The sequence below is a fragment of the Xyrauchen texanus genome, chromosome 6 (assembly GCF_025860055.1).
Source record: "Xyrauchen texanus isolate HMW12.3.18 chromosome 6, RBS_HiC_50CHRs, whole genome shotgun sequence".
Lineage (NCBI taxonomy): Eukaryota > Metazoa > Chordata > Actinopteri > Cypriniformes > Catostomidae > Xyrauchen > Xyrauchen texanus.
In genome coordinates, this window is record NC_068281.1 from 27,209,915 (window position 1) to 27,229,947 (window position 20,033).

Here is a 20,033-nt window from a genome sequence, read left to right on the forward strand (position 1 = left end):
TATTGTGAAAAAAAAAGACATGTTTGATAAGAGGGACAAACTTTATTAGGTAATCAGTAACCTAATATTACACACACACACTAATTCTTTATTATACTGTGAAGCTTTCCACTAAGGAAGACACGGGAACCAGCGTCGGCTTCAAGGTAAGATTCTTTAATTACACACTTTCTGTTCGATGCACAATTGTACTACACAGGTTCTTTTAGTTGCTACTCTGGGTGTAGGCACTCTCTTTTTTCGAGGCTCTGTGGCTGCTCCTCTTTTATGCCGCTCTCCTCATGCTTACTGCAATTAGACACAGGTGTTAGACATAATTTAGCTCAGGTGTAAGCGCCCTTACCGCTTTTCTCTCCCGGACGGGCACTTGACCACGCCCCCGCTGCCACATACCCCCACCGCCCGACTCAGGCCGGGGCGTCATCCGGCCTGCCTACCACTCCCCCCCCCATTTCTGGAGAGGAAGTCAGCGGCAGCCATCTGCACCCCCCCGGTCTGTGGATCACCTTGAATTTAAAAGGCTGGAGGGCCAGATACCAACGGGTGATCCAGGCGTTAGTATCCTTCATGCGGTGAAGCCACTGGAGTGGGGCGTGGTCCGAGCAGAGGGTGAAGGCCCGCCCCAGCAGGTAGTAACGGAGTGTGAGGACCGCCCACTTGATGGCCGGACACTCCTTCTCCACGGTGCTGTACTTGGTCTCCCTCAAGGAGAGCTTCCGGCTGATGTACAGCACCGGGCGCTTCTCCCCCTCCACCACCTGCGAGAGTACGGCCCCCAGCCCTCTGTCTGAAGCGTCCGTCTGCAATACAAAAGGGAGAGAGAAGTCAGGTGCATGCAAAAGCAGCCCCCCACAAAGTGCAGCTTTAATCTGTGTAAACGCCTGTTGGCACTGCTCTGACCATTGGATCGGATCTGGAGCCCCCTTTTTAGTGAGGTTGGTCAGCGGGCTGGTGACATCCGAATAATTAGGCACAAATCTTCTGTAATAGCCAGCCAGCCCCAGGAACTGCCTCACCCCCTTTTTGGTCTTGGGTCTAGGGCAAGTCGCAATCGCCGCGGTCTTGTCAATTTGGGGACGCACCTGGCCATGACCCAAGTGGAACCCCAGATACCGTACCTCCACACGCCCAACCGTGCACTTTTTCGGGTTTGCCGTGAGCCCGGCCCGCCGCAGCGATCTCAGGACGGCCCTCAGATGTTGCATGTGCCGCTGCCAATCATTGCTATAAATGATGATATCGTCTAGATAGGCAGTGGCGTAAACAGTATGCGGTCTGAGGATCCTATCCACGAGACGCTGAAACGTGGCTGGTGCCCCGAACAAACCGAAAGGAAGAGTCACGAATTGGTGTAATCCGAACGGTGTGGTGAAGGCCGTTTTTTCACGGGATATTGGTGTCAAGGGGATCTGCCAATAACCCTTCGTTAGATCCAAGGTCGAATAAAATCGAGCCGTACCTAACCGATCGAGCAGTTCATCAACACGGGGCATTGGGTACGCGTCAAATTTAGACACCGCGTTGACTTTCCTATAATCCACACAGAAACGTACAGACCCATCGCTCTTGGGAACAAGGACGACCGGGCTGGACCAATCGCTGTGGGACTCTTCTATTACTCCCATCTCAAGCATCGCGTCCAATTCTTCTCGAACTACTTTCTTTTTATGTTCGGGCAAGCGATAGGGGCGGCAACGTACCACCACGCCCGGCTCGGTCTCGATATGGTGATGTATGATGTTTGTGCGGCCCGGTAGAGGAGAAAACACGTCTGCAAACTCCTTTTGTAATTCGGAAACCTCTGCGAGTTGGCGCGGTGAGATGTGGTCTTCACAAGGAACCGGGGTGTTGAGATTGCGGGCTTTGTTTACCTCCGGTCCGAGCTCCGCCCTCTCCGGAACTACCGTTGCCAACGTCACAGAGGCCGCCTCTTCTCTCCACAATTTCAGGAGGTTGAGGTGATATATTTGACGCGCGCCCCCTCTATCGGTACGTTTAACCTCATAATCGAGATCCCCTACTCGTCGTGTGACCTCAAAGGGTCCTTGCCACTTGGCGAGTAATTTAGAGCTCGATGTTGGGAGTAATACAAGCACTTTACCTCCCGGTGCGAATTCCCTTAGCTGAGCACCCCTGTCATACAGCCGGCGTTGGCGTTCTTGAGCTTGGAGCAAATTCTCCTGTGTTAATTTCCCCAGTGTGTGGAGTTTTGCTCTAAGATCAAGAACGTATTGAATTTCGTTTTTACTATTAGAAGGTCCCTCCTCCCAAGCTTCGCGGATGACGTCGAGGACCCCGCGTGGGCGTCGCCCGTACAGCAGCTCAAATGGGGAGAACCCCGTGGAGGCTTGCGGGACCTCTCGTACTGCGAATAACAGAGGGTCCAGCCACTTATCCCAATTTCTAGCGTCTTCATGTACGAATTTACGAATCATATTTTTGAGCGTCTTATTAAATCGTTCCACCAGTCCATCTGTCTGAGGATGGTAGACGCTAGTGCGAATCGACTTAATGCCCAAGAGTTCGTAAAGTTCGCGAAGTGTTCGTGACATAAAAGTAGTGCCTTGGTCGGTGAGGATTTCTTTCGGAATCCCCACCCGGGAGATTATTTTGAAGAGTGCTCCTGCAACACTACGTGCTGAGATGTTGCTCAAAGGCACTGATTCCGGATATCGCGTTGCGTAATCCACCAGGACTAACACAAAGCGATGTCCGCGTGCCGTCCGTTCTAATGGCCCGACGAGGTCCATTCCAATTCTTTCGAAGGGAACCTCGATCAATGGAAGGGGGCGCAAAGGCGCTTTTGGGGTGGCCGGTGGGTTTACCTGCGGACGTCGCCGCCAATGCCCGGCCAATAGAAACGGGCTATTAGATGGAGAAGTGTCTTTCTTTCCCCTAGGTGACCGGCCATAGGATTATAGTGAGCCGCCTGGAAAACCATTTCCCGGCGGCTCAGTGGAATCAATAATTGTGTCACTTCCTCCTTTGTTTGAGCGTCCTGCGTCACTCTGTACAACCGATCTTTAATAAGCGAAAAATATGGATATGAAACGGCAACACCCGGCCGGAGTTGTTGACCATCGGTTACTCTCACTTGGTCAAAAGCGTGCTTAAGGGTTTCATCCCGCGACTGCTCCAAGGGGAAGTCCCCCTCCGGGAACCTCGCCCCTTCCCTCGTCATTCGGAGCAGCCGAGGACGGCCCCGGCTCCGCCTCCCCTGCCAAAGCATCGCACATCACACATCTCTTCACTTTCATGCAGGACCCATCCGCACAAACTCCCTCCAATAAATTTCTAAAATTCGGCCAATCAGTTTCCAAAATTAGCGGATGGGTGAGGCGGGAACTAACCGCTGCCTCCACACTATGTTTTTCTCCCCGGAATTTGATCGCCAAAGTCACCATGGGATACTTGTGAACATCCCCATGCACACACCTCACCCTCACCCATTTAGCTGAGCCCAAAGCCCCGGGTTGAACCAAGCATTGGTGGATGGTGGTCTGGTTACAGCCGGTATCCAACAATGCTTGGTATGTACCCCCCCTGGATCCTTACCGGAATACGGTATGCTCCAGCCCGATCGGGGGCAGCCTGCGGGACATCGGAGACCCGCACCACCATCCCTATTTCCATCAGTGGACACTGATCCCGGAAGTGGTCCGGGTCTCCGCACCTCCAGCAGACCGGCCCAGGCGCCACGGCCGCACCCGTGCTGGCGGGCGCCCCCACGAGTCGTACGGCTTCCTCCAGTGACGCCGGGCGGTGGCACTGGACCCACTCCGCTGTTCTCCGGGGCAAGCGCTGCACAAACTGCTCCAGTACCACCTGATCGACGAGCTCCTCGACGTCACGGTCCCCCGCAAGCAGCCACCTCCGACAGGCATCACTGAGCCGCTGGGCGAACGCAAATGGGCGGTCGGACTTATCCAGTTTCAAGGCCCGGAAGAGCTGGCGACTTTCTTCCGGGCTCCGACCAACCCGTTGCAGGATGGCTCTCCTCAAGTTGGTATAAGCCAGGAGGCTTGTTGCCGGAAGTTGTTGTGCCGCGAGCTGTGCTTCCCCGGACAAGAGAGGGACGAGGCGGGCTGCCCACTGGTTGCGCGGCCAACCCCAAATTTTCCGCCGTGCGCTCAGAGGTCCAGGAACGCCTCCGGATCATCTGCCGGCCCCATCTTCTGTAGCGCGGGTGGGGGCAGTGTGGCGCGGGTGTCTGGGGTCGCGGCTGCGTCTGGAGCAGCCTCCTGGCTGAGGAGGCTCCGGATAGCAAGCCGGTCCTCTGCTTGAGCCCGCATTATCTCAAAGAACCGACGATCCTGGTCCTGTCGGAGCTCAAGCAGAGACTGTTGGTGGCTCTGATGGAGAGTAGCGAGGGACTGGAGGACTTCCGCCAGCTAGGAGGACTCTATGGGGCGATTCTGTTCCATAATTTGCAGATTTTTTTATTTTTTTTTTCCAGCTAACTCCCGGGTTTCGGCACCAGTGTGAAGCTTTCCACTAAGGAAGACACGGGAACCAGCGTCGGCTTCAAGGTAAGATTCTTTAATTACACACTTTCTGTTCGATACACAATTGTACAACACACGTTCTTTTAGTTGCTACTCTGGGTGTAGGCACTCTCTTTTTTCGAGGCTCTGTGGCTGCTGCTCTTTTATGCCGCTCTCCTCATGCTTACTGCAATTAGACACAGGTGTTAGACATAATTTAGCTCAGGTGTAAGCGCCCTTACCGCTTTTCTCTCCCGGACGGGCGCTTGACCACGCCCCCCGCTGCCACATATACATTTTTATATAAATTCTTCACATTTTAAAAAAAGTTGTAAAATCATCAAAACTATGGAAAAACATAAATGGAACTATGTAAATTATGTTGTGACTATCCAAACAAAATCCAAAATAAATAAAAACTGATATTTTAGCATGTTCAGAGTCCCTTTGCCTAGAATTTGCAGACATGTACTCTTGACATTTTCTCAACCAACTTCTTGAGTAATCACCCTGGGATAATTTTTAAACAGTACTGAAGGAGTTCCCATCTATGTTGGGCACTTATTGCTGATTTAAAAAAAAAAAAAGAATTATAATGAAATAAATTAATATGTTGGCACATATGGAGGACAAAACATGCAAAAATAATAAATAAATGTAATAAGAAAATAAATAAAGGAATAAATGTCTTGATAAAACAAATATAATTAGTTTTTAATGAAAGTTATTCCTGAATTTATTTTTGTATGACTTTTTTTCCTTTATTTATTATTCTCTTTTTATTTATTATTTTCTCTTTTTATTTTTATTCTTTAATACTTTTTTATTCTTTCATTTGTTTTGTTTTTTATTATTATATATTTATGCATTCCTTTATTTTTATATGTATTTATTCCCACATGTATTTATTTCTATATTTAAATATTCCCACATTTATTTATTTTTTGTATTTATTATTACATTTCTGTCTCTTGTATTATAATGGTGTGGGCGGGTCCTGCTTACCATTGGTTTATAGATTGAAGCGTGTGCTCGATTACTCTTGACTTGTTTTGATGTGACGTTAGGTCAGCCATATCTTGTAAACTATAGCTATTTGTGGGGCTAAAAACATAAGAGTTTAAGTCAATCCAAGATGTATTGGTTATACTAAAATCACAAAATGAGCAAGTTTCATAAATTATATGATTTAACCTTGTCCTTTTCTTTTCTGCGTAGGCCTATATAACTTCATATTTTGATGTCCGCAAATCCATAATATTGTTTTCTGTTGTTATGATTGTACATTATAAAAGATACAACCATGCTTCATTTCCCTGATCGTTTATGTTTGTATGTATATAAGTTCTGCAATTAAAAAAATAAAAAATCTATAGCTGACGCTTCACATATAGCCTATCTATAGAGTTGCGCACTTGCGAATGAAGTCGATAACCACGCATCAAATAACTATGTTTCATTTAGAGTAGAGGTGCTTATTGATGTTTTAGGAGAGCTGTATGCCGGTATGAATGTCGAAGCACATCCTGGATTGTTAAACTCTCTGCAAAACGTTTCCTGCATATTCAAAATCTGTGCGAGTCAGAGGGTGCTAAGGTGGGACGTCCATGTGCTTCCGATAAGTACTATTGAGCTCTCAACCAATGATGCACTGGAGCTACGCAAGGACCGCCTCCCTCATTTCCATGTTGCACGCAGAAAAGAAAAAATAAATACATGTATAAATAAATAAATATATATGGGAATATATAAATATGGAAATAAATATATGTGGGAATAAATAAGACATTTATTCCTTTATTTATTTTTTTATTATTACATTTATTTATTTATTATTTATTCAGGTTGGGGCCTCCATAGGCACAATTATATTTTGTCTGCAAAACTAATTTCAAACATTTAATTATAAGCCTTTAGATCAAAAGATTTTAAGATCATGAGAAACATTTTAGTCAAGTGTTTCAAAACTTTTGAACGGATATAGAAATATAAGTGGAAACTATCTGAACATTAATTAATCCATTACTAATATTTTTTGACTCTTAAGTAATGATAATGAAAAAGGTAAAGTACTTATGCATATTTATAAACTTTATTGTAAAGAGGAAACAGTTTGAAAATTAATTAATGCGTTACTAATGTTTGTTGGCTCTTAATTCATGATAAATAATGATAATGAAGTAATCATTATGCAAATATATGAATCTTACTGTAATGTAGAAACTGTCTGAACATCAATTAATGTGTTACGATTTTTTGTTGACATAATGATAAATAATAATAAAGTATTTACTGTGCATATTTGTAAACCTTATTATAAAGTGTAACATATTTCAACATTACCTAATGTGTTACTAATGTTTGTAGATTCTTTAAAAAAAAAAATTGCAATAAAAAAACATGAATTTTAGGTATTGACAGACCTTATTGTAAAACAATTCACACGTTCCAAATATTTGCAGGACATTTTTTAGCATTACATAGCAAATGTAACACATTCATTACAATATTGAATCACTAACGAATCAACATATATAGTTTTGAGAACATATTTCTGCACTGCACAGAAGAAAGGTAATACAAATATTAAAATCTTTAGCAACATACACAAGAATGGGAAAACTGTCAAATAAGTTTGCACAAAGTTTAGTCCTTAATTTGCAACTAAATTGCTTCTTCCACAATAACTACAGTTATATGGACACCAGAAAAAGTAGAAAGCAAGTTTTTGTGAGAAACAGCGTTCCCGTTTACATGCACAGTTTAAGTGGTGTACTCTTTACTCCCGTATACATGTGGCCACGTCAGTAAGCAGCATTCTCCACAATAACGTAATTTCTTGCAATACTTGTGTAAACACACATGGCATCCAAGGAAGACTTCACTATTTTACTCTCTGTTGATTCGGTTTATTTCCAGATATTCCAGAGTTGTTGCTATGTTTGTTTCCTTAACGTACAATCACGACCTGCAGCTGAACTGCAATGCAGAAGTGGTGGTTTACCTCTTACATAAAACTCCAGGACTCCACCAGTGTACAGAGCATATACACTGATCAGCTACAACATTAAACCACTGATATGTGAAATGAATAACATTTATTATCTCATTACAATGGCACATGTCAAGGGGTGGGATATATTAGGTGACAAGTGAACAGTCAGTTCTTGAATTGCATGTGTTAGCAGCAGGGCAAAAATGGGCAAGCGTAAGGATCTGAGCGACTTTGACAAGGGCCAAATTGTGATGGCTAGATGACTGGGTCAGAGCATCTCCAAAACGGCAGGTCTTATGGAGTGATCCCGATATGCAGTGGTTAGTACCTACAAAAAGTGGTCCAAGGAAGGACAACCAGTGAACCGGCGACAGGGTCATAGGTGCTCAAGGCTCACTGATGCATGTAGGGAGCGAAGGCTAGCCCGTCTGGTCCAATCCCACAGAAGAGCTACTGTAGCACAAATTGCTGAAAAACTTAATGCTGGCCATGATAGAAAGGTGTCAGAACACACAGTGCATCACATGCTTGCGTAGCTGCAGAGCGGTCAGAGTGCCCACGCTGACCTCTGTCCACCATCGAAAGCACCTACAATGGGCACGTGAGCGTCAGAACTGGACCATGGAGCAATGGAAGAAGGTGGCCTGGTCTGATGAATCATGTTTTCTTTTAGATCATGTGGACGGCCATGTGTGTGTGCATCGTTTACCTGGGGAAGAGATGGCAGAAGGATGCACTATGTAGTGTGATGCTCTGGGCAATGTTCTGCTGGGAAACCTTGGATCCTGGCATTCATGTGGATGTAACTTTGACATGTGCCACCAACCTAAAGATTGGGTGTTTAGGGTGTTGTTCATTGTTGATGTTAGCTATTGTATTAAGAAATTTTAATTATAAATCTTTTTATTGTTAAGAAATGTGAAAGTATATGTATAAATGATCATTAACTAATATTAATAAATGCTGTATACAAGTGTTGTTCATTGTTAGTTCATGTTAACTAATGGATTAACTAATGTTAACAATTGCAACCTTATCGTAAAGTGTTACTATACATAAAAATTGATTCACAAGGTAAAACATTAAATAATGTGTTGTTGTAGAATAGAATGTACTAATCACTCCCTTTTGTTTTTATTAGCATTTTCTATACTGTCCCAACTTTTTCAGAATTGGGGTTTGTACCTTATAGTCTTTGTGTAAGAATTGTAAAAAGTAAATATTTTGAGGTAATATAGTTTGGCCTCTTTACAATACCTCTAAAGTCTGTTTATACTTCTATTTATTTCTTAAGTCCTGCATGGCTTGATCATAAGGAGGTGGAGGCTGGCTGTAGTGGGACGGCAGGGCTGAGTACACTACAGACATGTGACTGGGGTGAGTCTGCACTGGGATGGCAGTTAAAATGGCTGCAGTCTCTGAGTCTCCATAACTCTGAAAGCCAGTCTGGTATGGTCCTACCAACACATAAAACACAGTGGATGATACCATATAAAAGGTGTGTGTTGGAGGCTAGGATACAGAAGGCTTACCTTGTGATATGATGGGGTGTCTAGTGAAGGCCACTTTAAAATCAGGTGCCCCAGGGGGAGAGGAATGGCGCAAGCGTCTGCGAATGAAGTATCCAGCACTGCAGCAGCACAGAATGCCAATCATCAGCAGTAACCTGCAGACCAATCAAAAACAGGCCATAAAATATTTCATGTAGCTCAACTGGTAGAGCATAGTGCTTGCCATGCCACGGTTATTAGTAGGACTCCCAGGGCGTGCATGCCAGCCTAATGATAAAATGAATAGCTTGAATGTTAAAATAGTTTTTCTTCCAATCTCGTCCTTTATAGAATAGTTCACCCAAAATGTAAATTCTGTCATTATTTACTTACCCTCATGTCATTCTAAACCCATAAAAAAAAATTCTACTGTGGACAAAAGGAGGTATTTAAAGGATGTCCTGTTCACTGATTTCTATACAATAGCAGTTGATAGTGGCTCACTTTAAAGCTTATAAAAGCACCCAAAAGTGTCATAAAAGTATTCCGACTTGTGCATCATATTCCAAGTCTTCTAAAGGCAAACAATCATTTTGTATGATGAACAGACTGAAATTTACAGTAAGTCGTTATTCACTCTAAAATCAAATCATTTATCAACAATCAATAACATCAAATCTAATCTCTTCTCGCTTGTTTCTTAACCAGATGTCATGACACCATGGCCATTGAGGGTTTACTACATTTATGACACTTTTGGGGGAAGTGAGTAACTATTAACTGCTATTCTATAAAAATCAGCAATCGTGACATTTCTGAAAATGTGTAATTTTGTGTTTAATTAAGAATTAAGAATGTCAGATGGTTTTGGAACGTACATAATGACATGAGTATTCATTTTTGGGAGAACTATTCCTTTAATAGAGCAGTCACTTCATTATCTTACAGCACACACATGGGACTAGTGTTTCTTCTTCTTCTTTTACCCATTTAGATATTTAGGGAGAAATTATCAAGTAACCATACAGAGCAATATTAAGGAGAGAGATTGTGTTTATCCAGGTAGGGCAATACACAAACTGGAAGACAACTTCACTTAATGTTGCTTCAGGAGGACTCTCCCAGCAATTTATATATAGGTCACTCGCAGTGGTTAAATTGGCTTTTGTAGGGAGGCGGAGCCCTTATTTACCGTGAATGGTCATCATTCAAAATCCCGCCGTAAAATGACTTAGGGTTTTTACACCAATGGGGCTCTTTTTCCAGTATTAATGTGTAAGGTAGGGTTGAGTAGTTATTCAAACAAAGACAAATACTTTACAATTCACTTATTTTATTATAATTTTTTATCTTGAATGTTAACAGGCAGGCAACGGATTTCACCCTCGTAAAATGTATGAAAGGAACATGTTTGAAAATATTGCAAGCCAGAGACGAATATGTAAATGTATTTTTTATTTGTACAATTTAGGAACGTTGAAGTCCCTTTGCACCTGTATGTAAATGTAACTCTTGCAGTAATTATTTATCATATTCATGCAGCCTGTGTTATTCTGTTGAGTGTTGAAAAACCATCGAGGAGAAACGCATCATGACACTTTTAGCATGTAAACGGGTAAAGAAGAAAAAAAAAAAGTAAACTCGCCTGCTTTGCAAAGAAACATTAAACGTTCTATAAAGGTTTTTTTTATTATTAGTAAAACTGAATAACAAATTAACAGGGAAGTAGAGTTGGAAAAAAAATTATAATCTCCGCCTTTATTGAGTTTTGTAATGCCTGATAGAAAAGTATCTATCTTTGAGAGCAATAAAATACTTTAGGCAATTGCAGAATAGTCCCATTAGTCACAGATACACTTCAGAAAATTGAGTACACAACTATTTCTGGGCTTAAAAGTTACAAAAACCAAATCAATGCAGAACATTGTATCTCAAAAGCATTACAATGTGCCCCCACTTAACTACTTAAAACCCGATGTGGCCCCTTTACCAAAATAGTTAAAAATATTAATAATTACACACATCACCTTTACAAATTTGTTTCAGGATTTTACAGTAAAAGGAACTGTTATATTTTGACAAAATATTTCAGTTTCAAATGAAATAATCTAAAGGTAAAATTTATTAGACATCAACAGTGGCACTTTAAAGTTTCAAGATGTGTTTCAGCTAGTATTTATTTTTCATAAATACATTCATTTATTATTATTATTACTATTATTTAAGACTAGCACACTGACCTAACCATGGTAATGAGGAGCCTTTCCTTCTGTGTAATATGTGTATAAATATTAGGTAACAAATGGGATAATAATGGGCTCATATAAGTACAGACAGGAGCAGTCTGGCGTCACTGTCGTGCACCTACAGTATATGCAAACTGTTAAAAATCAATATTACTTTAAATGCTCACGCAGCTGATGTTATTCTTCATTTAGTAGTTCATTTAACATGTAAACTAACATGCTTTAGTTATATAACATGTTCTAGCTACATGCTATTTTTATATTCGATCGCTCTAGCCGTTAGCGGGATTCCATGGTAACGTCGCTGTCTTGTGACAGTTTTCCCTTGATGGTTGTGGGCGGGGTGCTGAACCAGCGATTAATGCATTTATGACGTCTGATAATTCCATGTAGCCTGGGTGTCTCTGTGTAGTCTTGCTAATTATTCAGTCTCATATGCCATGTATTTGCCAGGAGTCAGGAGATGAAAAATAATTTAAGTGGAATAACAATATTTGGTGCTGAAGGAGACGGAGCTGAGCTCCGGCAGGGTGTGTTGTGGACCTGAGGAGGCGGAGCTGCGCTCCGGTGCGCTCCGGCCCAATTTAACCTCTGGTCACTCGGGGTCAAAAGCATCTGCTAAAAGACAAAGAACTAGATAAATTGCAAGTGACTCACCAGAAATACCATATTCTCTGGATTGAGAGGGCTCGTACACAGCATTGTGTTCCACAGCAGTCTTCATATGTCTTGCATCTATAACACAGAGAACATATTCATGTTCATTGCCCTTTATTCAGCCCTACAATAAGGCTTGATGTTCTTAATGAATATATAATTGGCTGTTATTCAATATAGTTTAAATATAAAACAGATGAACTCAATTGGCATTGAATGTAGAGGATAAGCTTTGTGCCATATATAAGTTTAACTAAATTTGTATACATTAAACATATTTTTATAGTTATGTTTTGCTTCAGTTTTCATTCAGATTGTTTGTTTCAATAAGATTAAGCATAGTATTTGGAAAAATTCAAATGAAACTTCATGATGAATGTGTTATTTTGAACTAAATGTAATAAAAACACACACAAGTACAGTCTTGTGTGGTGGCATTAGAATTAATTTGTGAATTTGGTGTGAAGACTACACTGTTTGTACCTCGCCTCCTGCAGTGATGTGTCAGGGGCTGCACTTGTGATAAATTGCTCTTATTGAAACCAGTAAAGGGAGAAAGTTGTTTGTCTGAACTCATGAATTCTCTCTGTATTCCGTGTGCATGCATGTGAATGAATCCTTTAACTGCTGTCGTGTTAAAACTTTTCTAAAAGCATTTCAGGGAAAAAGTTGAGGACACTAAAGACTGAGAAACTAAGCAAGTAAATCTCATAGTGTGACCTGGTTTCCTAGCCACAACTGTTTATTTCAGTATATCAGCATCAACTTTTTTTTCTGTTTATATATATATATATATATATATATATATATATATATATATATATATATATATATAGGGTTGGGGAGTAACGGAATACATGTAACAGAATTACATATTTAAAATACAAATTACAAGTAACTGTATTCCACTACAGTTACAATTAAAATCATTGGTAATTAGAATACATTCAATAAGTATTTTGATTACTGAAGAGATTTTTTTGCATTTTATTGTCATTCGTTTCATTTAATATTTAGTCCTTTCAGATGGAAAACATTTATACATATAAATGATGCGATCCAAAGTGCATTTGAACAGCAGTGAAACACTTTCTTATGATGTATTACATTCATACGAGCAGACAGAGAAGTACGTTTGAAGTAAGTTTGGAGCACAAGAAATAGAAATAAACCTTGTGTAAATTGTCAGATTTACGCTAAGCTAAAATGCTATTTCTAGCCATTTTACATGCACGTTACCAGGCACGATCATATTTGTTTATCAGGAAAATTCATGTTGGATCATAATTCCTTTTTTTCTAGTAAGACCTTTGACATTAGGGCAAAAATTTATTGATAATCATTATTGTATTGTTTTCCTGTAAAAATATCTAAAAATCCTGAAAACAAGATCGGTTTGATTTATCTTGTTTTAGAAACAAAACAGCATAAGATATTTAGGTTTTTCAGAGAATGTATATTTAACATGTGTATTGTGTCTTACTGTACTGGCAGAGCTTTTATAGTCAAAACAATTGAAAAAATCTACCAGTGCTGAAAAATTAATCCAAAGTATTTAGAGTACGTTACTGACCTTGAGTTATCTAACAGAATACTTTACAAACGACATTTTACAGCATGTATTCTGTAATCTGTAGTGGAATACATTTCAAAAATAACCCTCCCAACCCTGTATGTATGTATATATATATATATATATATATATATATATATATATATATATATATATATATATATATATATAAACTTACATGAAGTACACTGGATAACCTCCTTCAAAGTACCAACAGTACTTTTTTTCAGCAATTGTCTGCAGAAAAGAGATAAGAAAGTAAATTTCCATGTTAAACAAAAAAAACAAAAAAAAAGATATTCCGGAAAAAGGGAAACAATATTAACCAAGCTAAAATATCAGCTATACAGTTACGTATTATATTCCTAGGCTATTTAGTTATAGTAAATGTTTTCATGGAGAAATGCAACTATTGCATAACAATGCAAAATAAATTATTGTGACAATGGTCATCTCAGAGAAACTGTTTAAAATACTGTTTAAATTAAGAACAGTATTTTAGCATGTCGATAGGGATACAGTATTTCAGTTTGTGCCTGTAATCGTTTTTTTAAGCAGAGTTAAGGATATGGATCATGGAAAATAAACTACAAAGAATGTCTGTTTCCTGGCAAAGAACACTAAACAGTCTTGTATGCTAAATGGACAGCGTGTCTAGTGGAAAACCAGCTTAAATTGGTAGCTGTGTTTTGGAACATAGTAGATGGTCATTAGCTGGCCCAAGCTGGTCATAAGCTTGTTTAAGATGGCCCAAGCTGGTTTTAGATGTCACAAACCGGTTTAAGATGGTCATAAGCTGGCCATAAACTGGTTTAAGATGGCCATTAGCTGGCCCAAGCTGGTTATAACTGGTTTAAACTGGTCATAAACTGGTTAAAGATGTCATAAACTGGTTTAAGCTGGTCATTAAATGGTTTACCTGGTAATAAACAATTTTAAGATGGTCATTAGCTGGTCCAAGCTGGTCATAAACTGGTTTAAACGGTCTCCCAGCTTGGACCAGCTCATGACTAGCTTTTTAAACAGTTTAAACCTTAAAACAGCTAATATCTTAAACGACTCGGTTACTAACGTAACCTCGGTTCCCTGAGAGAGGGAACGACTATTGCGTAAGTAGCTTACGCTATGGGAAAACTCCATTTTTCGAGAAATATTGAAGTCTTTATGTAAAATGCATTGCAGCTGCACAGCAGACAGTGATGAGCGAAGCAGCTCGGTCATTGGCTGTGCTGCGGCAACTGCTCGAACCAATGACGGGGCGATTTAGAACGCTAAATCGCGCCTCATAGCCTGCTGAAATTAGCATATGAGGGCTATATAATGAGCATCCCGTCATTCCGGTTCTTTAGGTTCAATCGACTGAAGCGACTGACCAAGCACAGGCACGGCAGCTTACGCAATAGTCGTTCCCTCTCTCAGGGAACCGAGGTTACGTTAGTAACCGAGTCGTTCCCTTATAGAGAGGTCTCTCCTATTGTGTAAGTAGCTTACGCTATGGGAACCCCATGTAAAACGCCGTGCGTGCTGACTTCGCTGTATAAAGCCAGAGGCGGGTGCCTGAGCCTTAAAGCAAAGTGATGTTCCACGAGCTGGCCAGAGGCGAGCTATTTAGTGGGGTATGACAGGGCGCCCTTACCTACAAGGTGGGGTGCTCCTTGTACAAACACAAATCTTATGTACTGAGTTTTTGTGTACTGGTACGCATAATAAACCCTCTAAGCCGGTCAGAGACGGACCTTATAAGGGAGGAGATAATGCCCAGCATGTACATACTCCAGTTCATTCCACAGTCAGACTGATAGAATGTTGGAATGTAGTGAGGGGACCTGTAGGTTATAAAACCTGATAAATGTCGAAGGCGAGGCCCAGCCTGCCGCCGCACAAATATCTTCAATGGGTATCCCACTCGACCATGCCCACGAGGAGGCCATGCTCCTCGTAGAGTGAGCTCTGACGCCTAAAGGGCATTGAAGGCCCTTGGCTTCATAAGCTATCGCTATAGCATCCACTATCCAGCGCGATATTCCTTGCTTTGAGACAGCGAGACCCTTAGTTCGGCCGCCAAAGCATAAGAATAATTGTTCCGTCTGTCTGAACAGGGCAGAACGTTCCAAATATACTCTGAGCCCTGACCGGGCAGAGTAAATTTGCGTCGCCTTCGCTCTGCTGAAGACGATAAGCTGCCAGAGATATCACCTGTGCTCTGAAGGGTGTAGAGAGCACCTTAGGAATGTACCCGTTCTTTGGCCTAAGGACAACTATGCAGTCGTTAGGTCCAAATTCCAGGCAAGCAGCGCTTGATGACAGCGTGCAGGTCAGCCCACTCTTTTAACTGAAGCGAGTGCCAGCAAGAGCGTGGATTTGAGCGAGAGCTGCTTGAGGTGCACAGTTCGGAGAGGTTCGAACGGGCACCTTTGAGTCGCCCAAGACCGTGGCCAGGTCCCAGATCGGCACCGAAGGTGGGCGAGGAGGGTTCATCCTCCTAAGCCTCTTAGGAAACGAACGATCAGATCGTTTTTTTCCTAATGAATGTCCTTTATCAGGATTGTGTGACGCCGCTATGGCAGCCACATAGACTTTGAGCGTGGAGGGTGTGCGGCCCGCCTCCAGCAGCTCCTGCAAAAAGGCGAGTACACTCGGTATCTCGCGCGTTTTGGGGTTCAAGCTCTTGGTATCACACCAGTCACTGAACACTTTCCACTTTTGGGCATACAAGCGCCTCGTAGAGGGGGCTCGTGCCTCAGCAATGGTTTTCAGAACTCCACTGGGAGGTTCTCGGGAACCCGTTGAGGGGCCATGCATGGAGGGCCCACAGATCGGGGCGGGGATGAAGAATCATCCCGCTGACCTGTCCGAGGAGGTCTTGCCTCAACGGAATCAGCCATGGGGCAGATTGCATCATCTGTACCAGCTCTGGAAACCATGTCTGGTTTTTCCAGAGTGGGGCTACCAGGAGCACTGCACATTTCACCTCCCTGATCCGACTGATGACCTGAGGCAGCATCGTGATCGGGGGAAAAGCATACAAGGGGCGGCTCGGCCAGATTTGGGCGAGCGCGTCCGTGCTTTTTGAGAAGAATAGAGGGCAGTGCGCGTTTTCCTTGGAGGCGAAGAGGTCGACCTCTGCCTCGCCAAAGGTTCGCCATAACCACTGAACCGTCCGAGGATGGAGAGACCATTCTCCTGGGAGAACTTTGTCTCTGGATAGCATGTCCGCTCCTTGGTTCAGGACGCCTGGCACGTGCACTGCTCTTAGCGAGTGCAGGTGGTGTTGTGACCATAGGATGAGCTCCCTGGCCATAGAGTGCAGGGAGCTCGACCTGAGTCCACCTTGGCGATTTATATACGAAACTACCGTCATGTTGTCCGTTCGGACCAGGACGTGTTCGTTTTGCAGGTACGGAAGCAGGGCTCTGAGAGCCAAGGCGACCGCTTTCATTTCCAGACAGTTTATGTGTAGGCGCTTTTCCGGGTTTGACCAAAAACCGGAAACAGGCCTGCCCTCGTAAAGGGCCCCCCATCCTATTTTGGAGGCATCTGTCGGAATCATTTTTCTCCGTGTATTCACGCCCAGACTCACGCCGGTTTGATACCATTTTATGGCTTTCCAGGGCGTCAGGGCTTTTATACAGCCGTGATTCGCTCTGATCAAAAAGTGGCCTGAGCGTCACACGTGAGTGGGGACGCGGCTCTTGAGCCAGCGCTGGAGAGGACGCATGTGCAACAATCCTAGCTGGAGTACAGCTGATGCCGAGGCCATGAGGCCGAGCATTCTCTGAAATCGTTTAACAGGGCGTGCGCGCCCGTTCTGAACGATGTTGCAAGGCGTCAAATAGAGAGCGCGCGCTCTGATGAGAGGCGCGCTGTCATCTGCACTGAGTCTAGCACTATTCCCAGAAAAGAAATATTCTGGCTGGGGGATAGCACGCTCTTTGCAAAATTTATTCTCAGACCCAGGCATTGTAAATGGCTGATAGTCCAAGATCTGTGTGTCATTAACTGAACCTCTGATTGTACTATGATTAGCCAATCGTCGAGGTAATTCAGTATCCGCACTCCCCGCTGTCTCAGGGGGGAAAGTGCTGCATCCATACATTTCGTGAATGTACGGGGGGCCAATGATAGGCCGAATGGTAGTACTGTGTACTGGTATGACTGTCCCTCAAAAGCGAATCTCAGAAAAGGCCTGTGATGAGGCGCTATCGGGATGTGAAAGTAAGCGTCTTTCAAATCCACTGATAGAAACCAATCCCCGGGGCGAACTTGTGCAAGGATATGTTTGGTTGTTAACATTCTGAACGAGCGAATCATTAACGCTTTGTTCAGATGTCTGTGATCCAGGATGGGGCGAAGGCCACCGTCCTTTTTCGGGACGAGAAAATAGCGGCTGTAGAAACCCGCCTCGCTCAAAGAGGAACAGTTTCTATAACGCCCTTCTCTATCAGTTTGAGCACCTCGGTGCGTAGAACATGTGACACATCTTTCCTCACTTTCGTCTAGACCACCGCTGAAAAGCGGGGTGGTCTGCGAGCGAATTGAAGTGAGTATCTGTGTTTTATTATGTTCAAAACCCATTTCGGCATGTCGGGATTTTTTCCCAGGCTTCTGCTCGCACAGATATGGGCTGAATGCCGGCTGGGAGTGTGTCGCAGTGACGTATGGGCCCCGCCGGCAAATCGCTTTGTGCTAACACAGAATCTACGGCTCTCAGAGGCGCAGGTGCGCATTGAGCAGCTGTATTGAGTGCCGAGTGCAGAGGTGCGTGTGAGAGTACAGGCACATGCGCTATTTCCGAAATGCTGACAGCGTGAGTGCTTGAAACTGTATGAACAGTGTTTTGAAGAGGGGGTGCATTCATCATTATGGGCACGCGCGCCACGTTCGTAAAGCTTTCCGCATTTAGCGGGGAGTTTCTTAGCTCGCGCATTACATCTGTGATGTTTGCGGCATAGCTGTTTGAAACTGTGTGAGTAGCTGTGTGTAGGGGTGCATGCAATACACTGAGGAGAGCGAAGAAGAGAAAGAAGGCTTTAGGCGAGCCGAGTGCGGGGCTTTCCATGACCTCGTGAGCTCGTCGTGCACCTCAGGGAAGAAAGGAGAGGGTCTCTGTCGGGGGGCCTGCCGGCGCCCCTGCAGGAACCACTCATCCAGCCGGCTGCGGGCGGGTTCTTCCGGAGAAGACCAGTCGAGCCCAAGGTCTTCCACGGCCTTAGACAGGATACGGACGATCTCCGAGTCCATACTGGTGCCCGCGCTCGTGTCCGCTGTTGTAGATGGCGCGGGGTCGAACGAGCCCGGCCAGTCATCAGATGCAGCGTCAAGAGAGAGACTGTCATCCTTTCCATCGTCATCCCCTGATGCGCCGAACGAGACGAGACCCACCGCTTCGTTCGAGGGGTGCAGGTCTGCTCTCGTGAAATGGACCGGCTGCGGGGAGACATCTGGTAGCGGCGATGCATGCGGCCGATCTCCGTCGTGAAGAGGGCCTCTGCACGAGGCGCAGGCTGAAGGCATTTGAAACAACGCCTTGGAAAATTACTCTTTTAATTCTAAAAAGCGTGGCGGGGGCGAACGTTTGATGGCGTAGCAGAAGGCTTCGAAGGCGGCTGAAGGTGCCGGCGTCCTCTCAGCAGTCCCGCTATAAGCGTGTCAACGGCGGCGAAAGACTCCAACAATCCGGAGGATCCAGCGAAAAGAAGATCTTCCCTGAAGAAGATTAAATCTAAAGAACCGGAATGACGGGATGCTCATTATATAGCCCTCATATGCTAATTTCAGCAGGCTATGAGCACGCGAAAGCGGGGCGCGCCCCCATTGGTGCCGCGTTCTAAATCGCCCCGTCATTGGTTCGAGCAGTTGCCGCAGCACAGCCAATGACCGAGCTGCTTCGCTCATCACTGTCTGCTGTGCAGTTGCAATGCGTTTTACATAAAGACTTCAATATTTCTCGAGAAACGGAGTTTTCCCATAGCGTAAGCTACTTACGCAATAGGAGAGACCTCTCGATAAGGGAACAGGTTATTCCACTGTGTGAATATGACCGTATGAGTGAGTGAAGATGCGTGTTTGAGTCTAAGCAAGATATGTAGGCTATTACACTCAAATTTTGGTGCCAAAAATCAAAGACTTCTAACATTATTCAAACAAATATTTTCTAATATCTTTGAAAGCTGTAAATCTTAATAAACGTATAATATATTTATTACTAAATATTACTCACCTTGGCAATTAAACAAACTGTGATCATGATTCCGTATATTTCGCGCATTCTGTATTACTCTCAGCGCCACAAGAGCCTTATTTTACCATTGAAAATACAAGAGACATGCAGAAGCTACCTCTTAAGCGCAAATTTTCGATGTAATCGTAGTTGGATCGTTAATTCCAAATTTCCTGTACTGGTGCAAACATGTTAGCACTCTTGTTTTGGCATCTTTCACATCTCTGCGACATCTACGACAGTCTCCTAACTTCTACATTAGTGTGTGGAGGATATCACATCACATGACTTCACATCACAATGACACGTTTGTGCAGCTCTCCATTAAAAACCCCGCTGAAATGACCTAGCCTAAAAATGAGTCTTAT

At 43.5% G+C, this 20,033-nt stretch overlaps 1 protein-coding gene across 4 annotated transcripts; it reads right to left on the reverse strand.

Moving 5' to 3' along the window:
• Positions 1-6,713: 6,713 nt before the first annotated feature.
• vopp1a (VOPP1 WW domain binding protein a) lies at positions 6,714-19,910 on the reverse strand. Of its 4 annotated transcripts, XM_052129031.1 has the most exons (6): positions 19,666-19,910; positions 13,624-13,682; positions 11,873-11,950; positions 9,012-9,145; positions 8,737-8,936; positions 6,714-8,305 (listed from the first exon to the last, which is right to left on the reverse strand). In XM_052129031.1, exons 1-5 carry the CDS (start codon positions 19,711-19,713, stop codon positions 8,758-8,760), a joined length of 498 nt encoding a protein of 165 aa, XP_051984991.1. In that variant the 5' UTR covers positions 19,714-19,910; the 3' UTR covers positions 6,714-8,305; positions 8,737-8,757. The 4 variants fall into 4 exon arrangements, with proteins under 4 accessions (XP_051984991.1, XP_051984992.1, XP_051984990.1 ...); XM_052129032.1 differs by having other exon boundaries at positions 6,714-8,925; XM_052129030.1 differs by having other exon boundaries at positions 6,714-8,936.
• Between the last annotated feature and the right edge of the window lie 123 nt (positions 19,911-20,033).

What these genes read in the sequence shown, in the direction of transcription:
- vopp1a (XM_052129031.1), bottom strand. Translation starts at nt 19,713, where the DNA reads ATGCGCGAAATATACGGAATCATGATCACAGTTTGTTTAATTGCCAAG. An exon ending in CAGTTTGTTTAATTGCCAAG is followed by an intron (nt 13,683 to 19,665) that starts GTGAGTAATATT and finishes TCTTTTCTGCAG; the next exon opens with ACAATTGCTGAAAAAAAGTA. An exon ending in GGTTATCCAGTGTACTTCAT is followed by an intron (nt 11,951 to 13,623) that starts GTAAGTTTATAT and finishes TCTGTGTTATAG; the next exon opens with ATGCAAGACATATGAAGACT.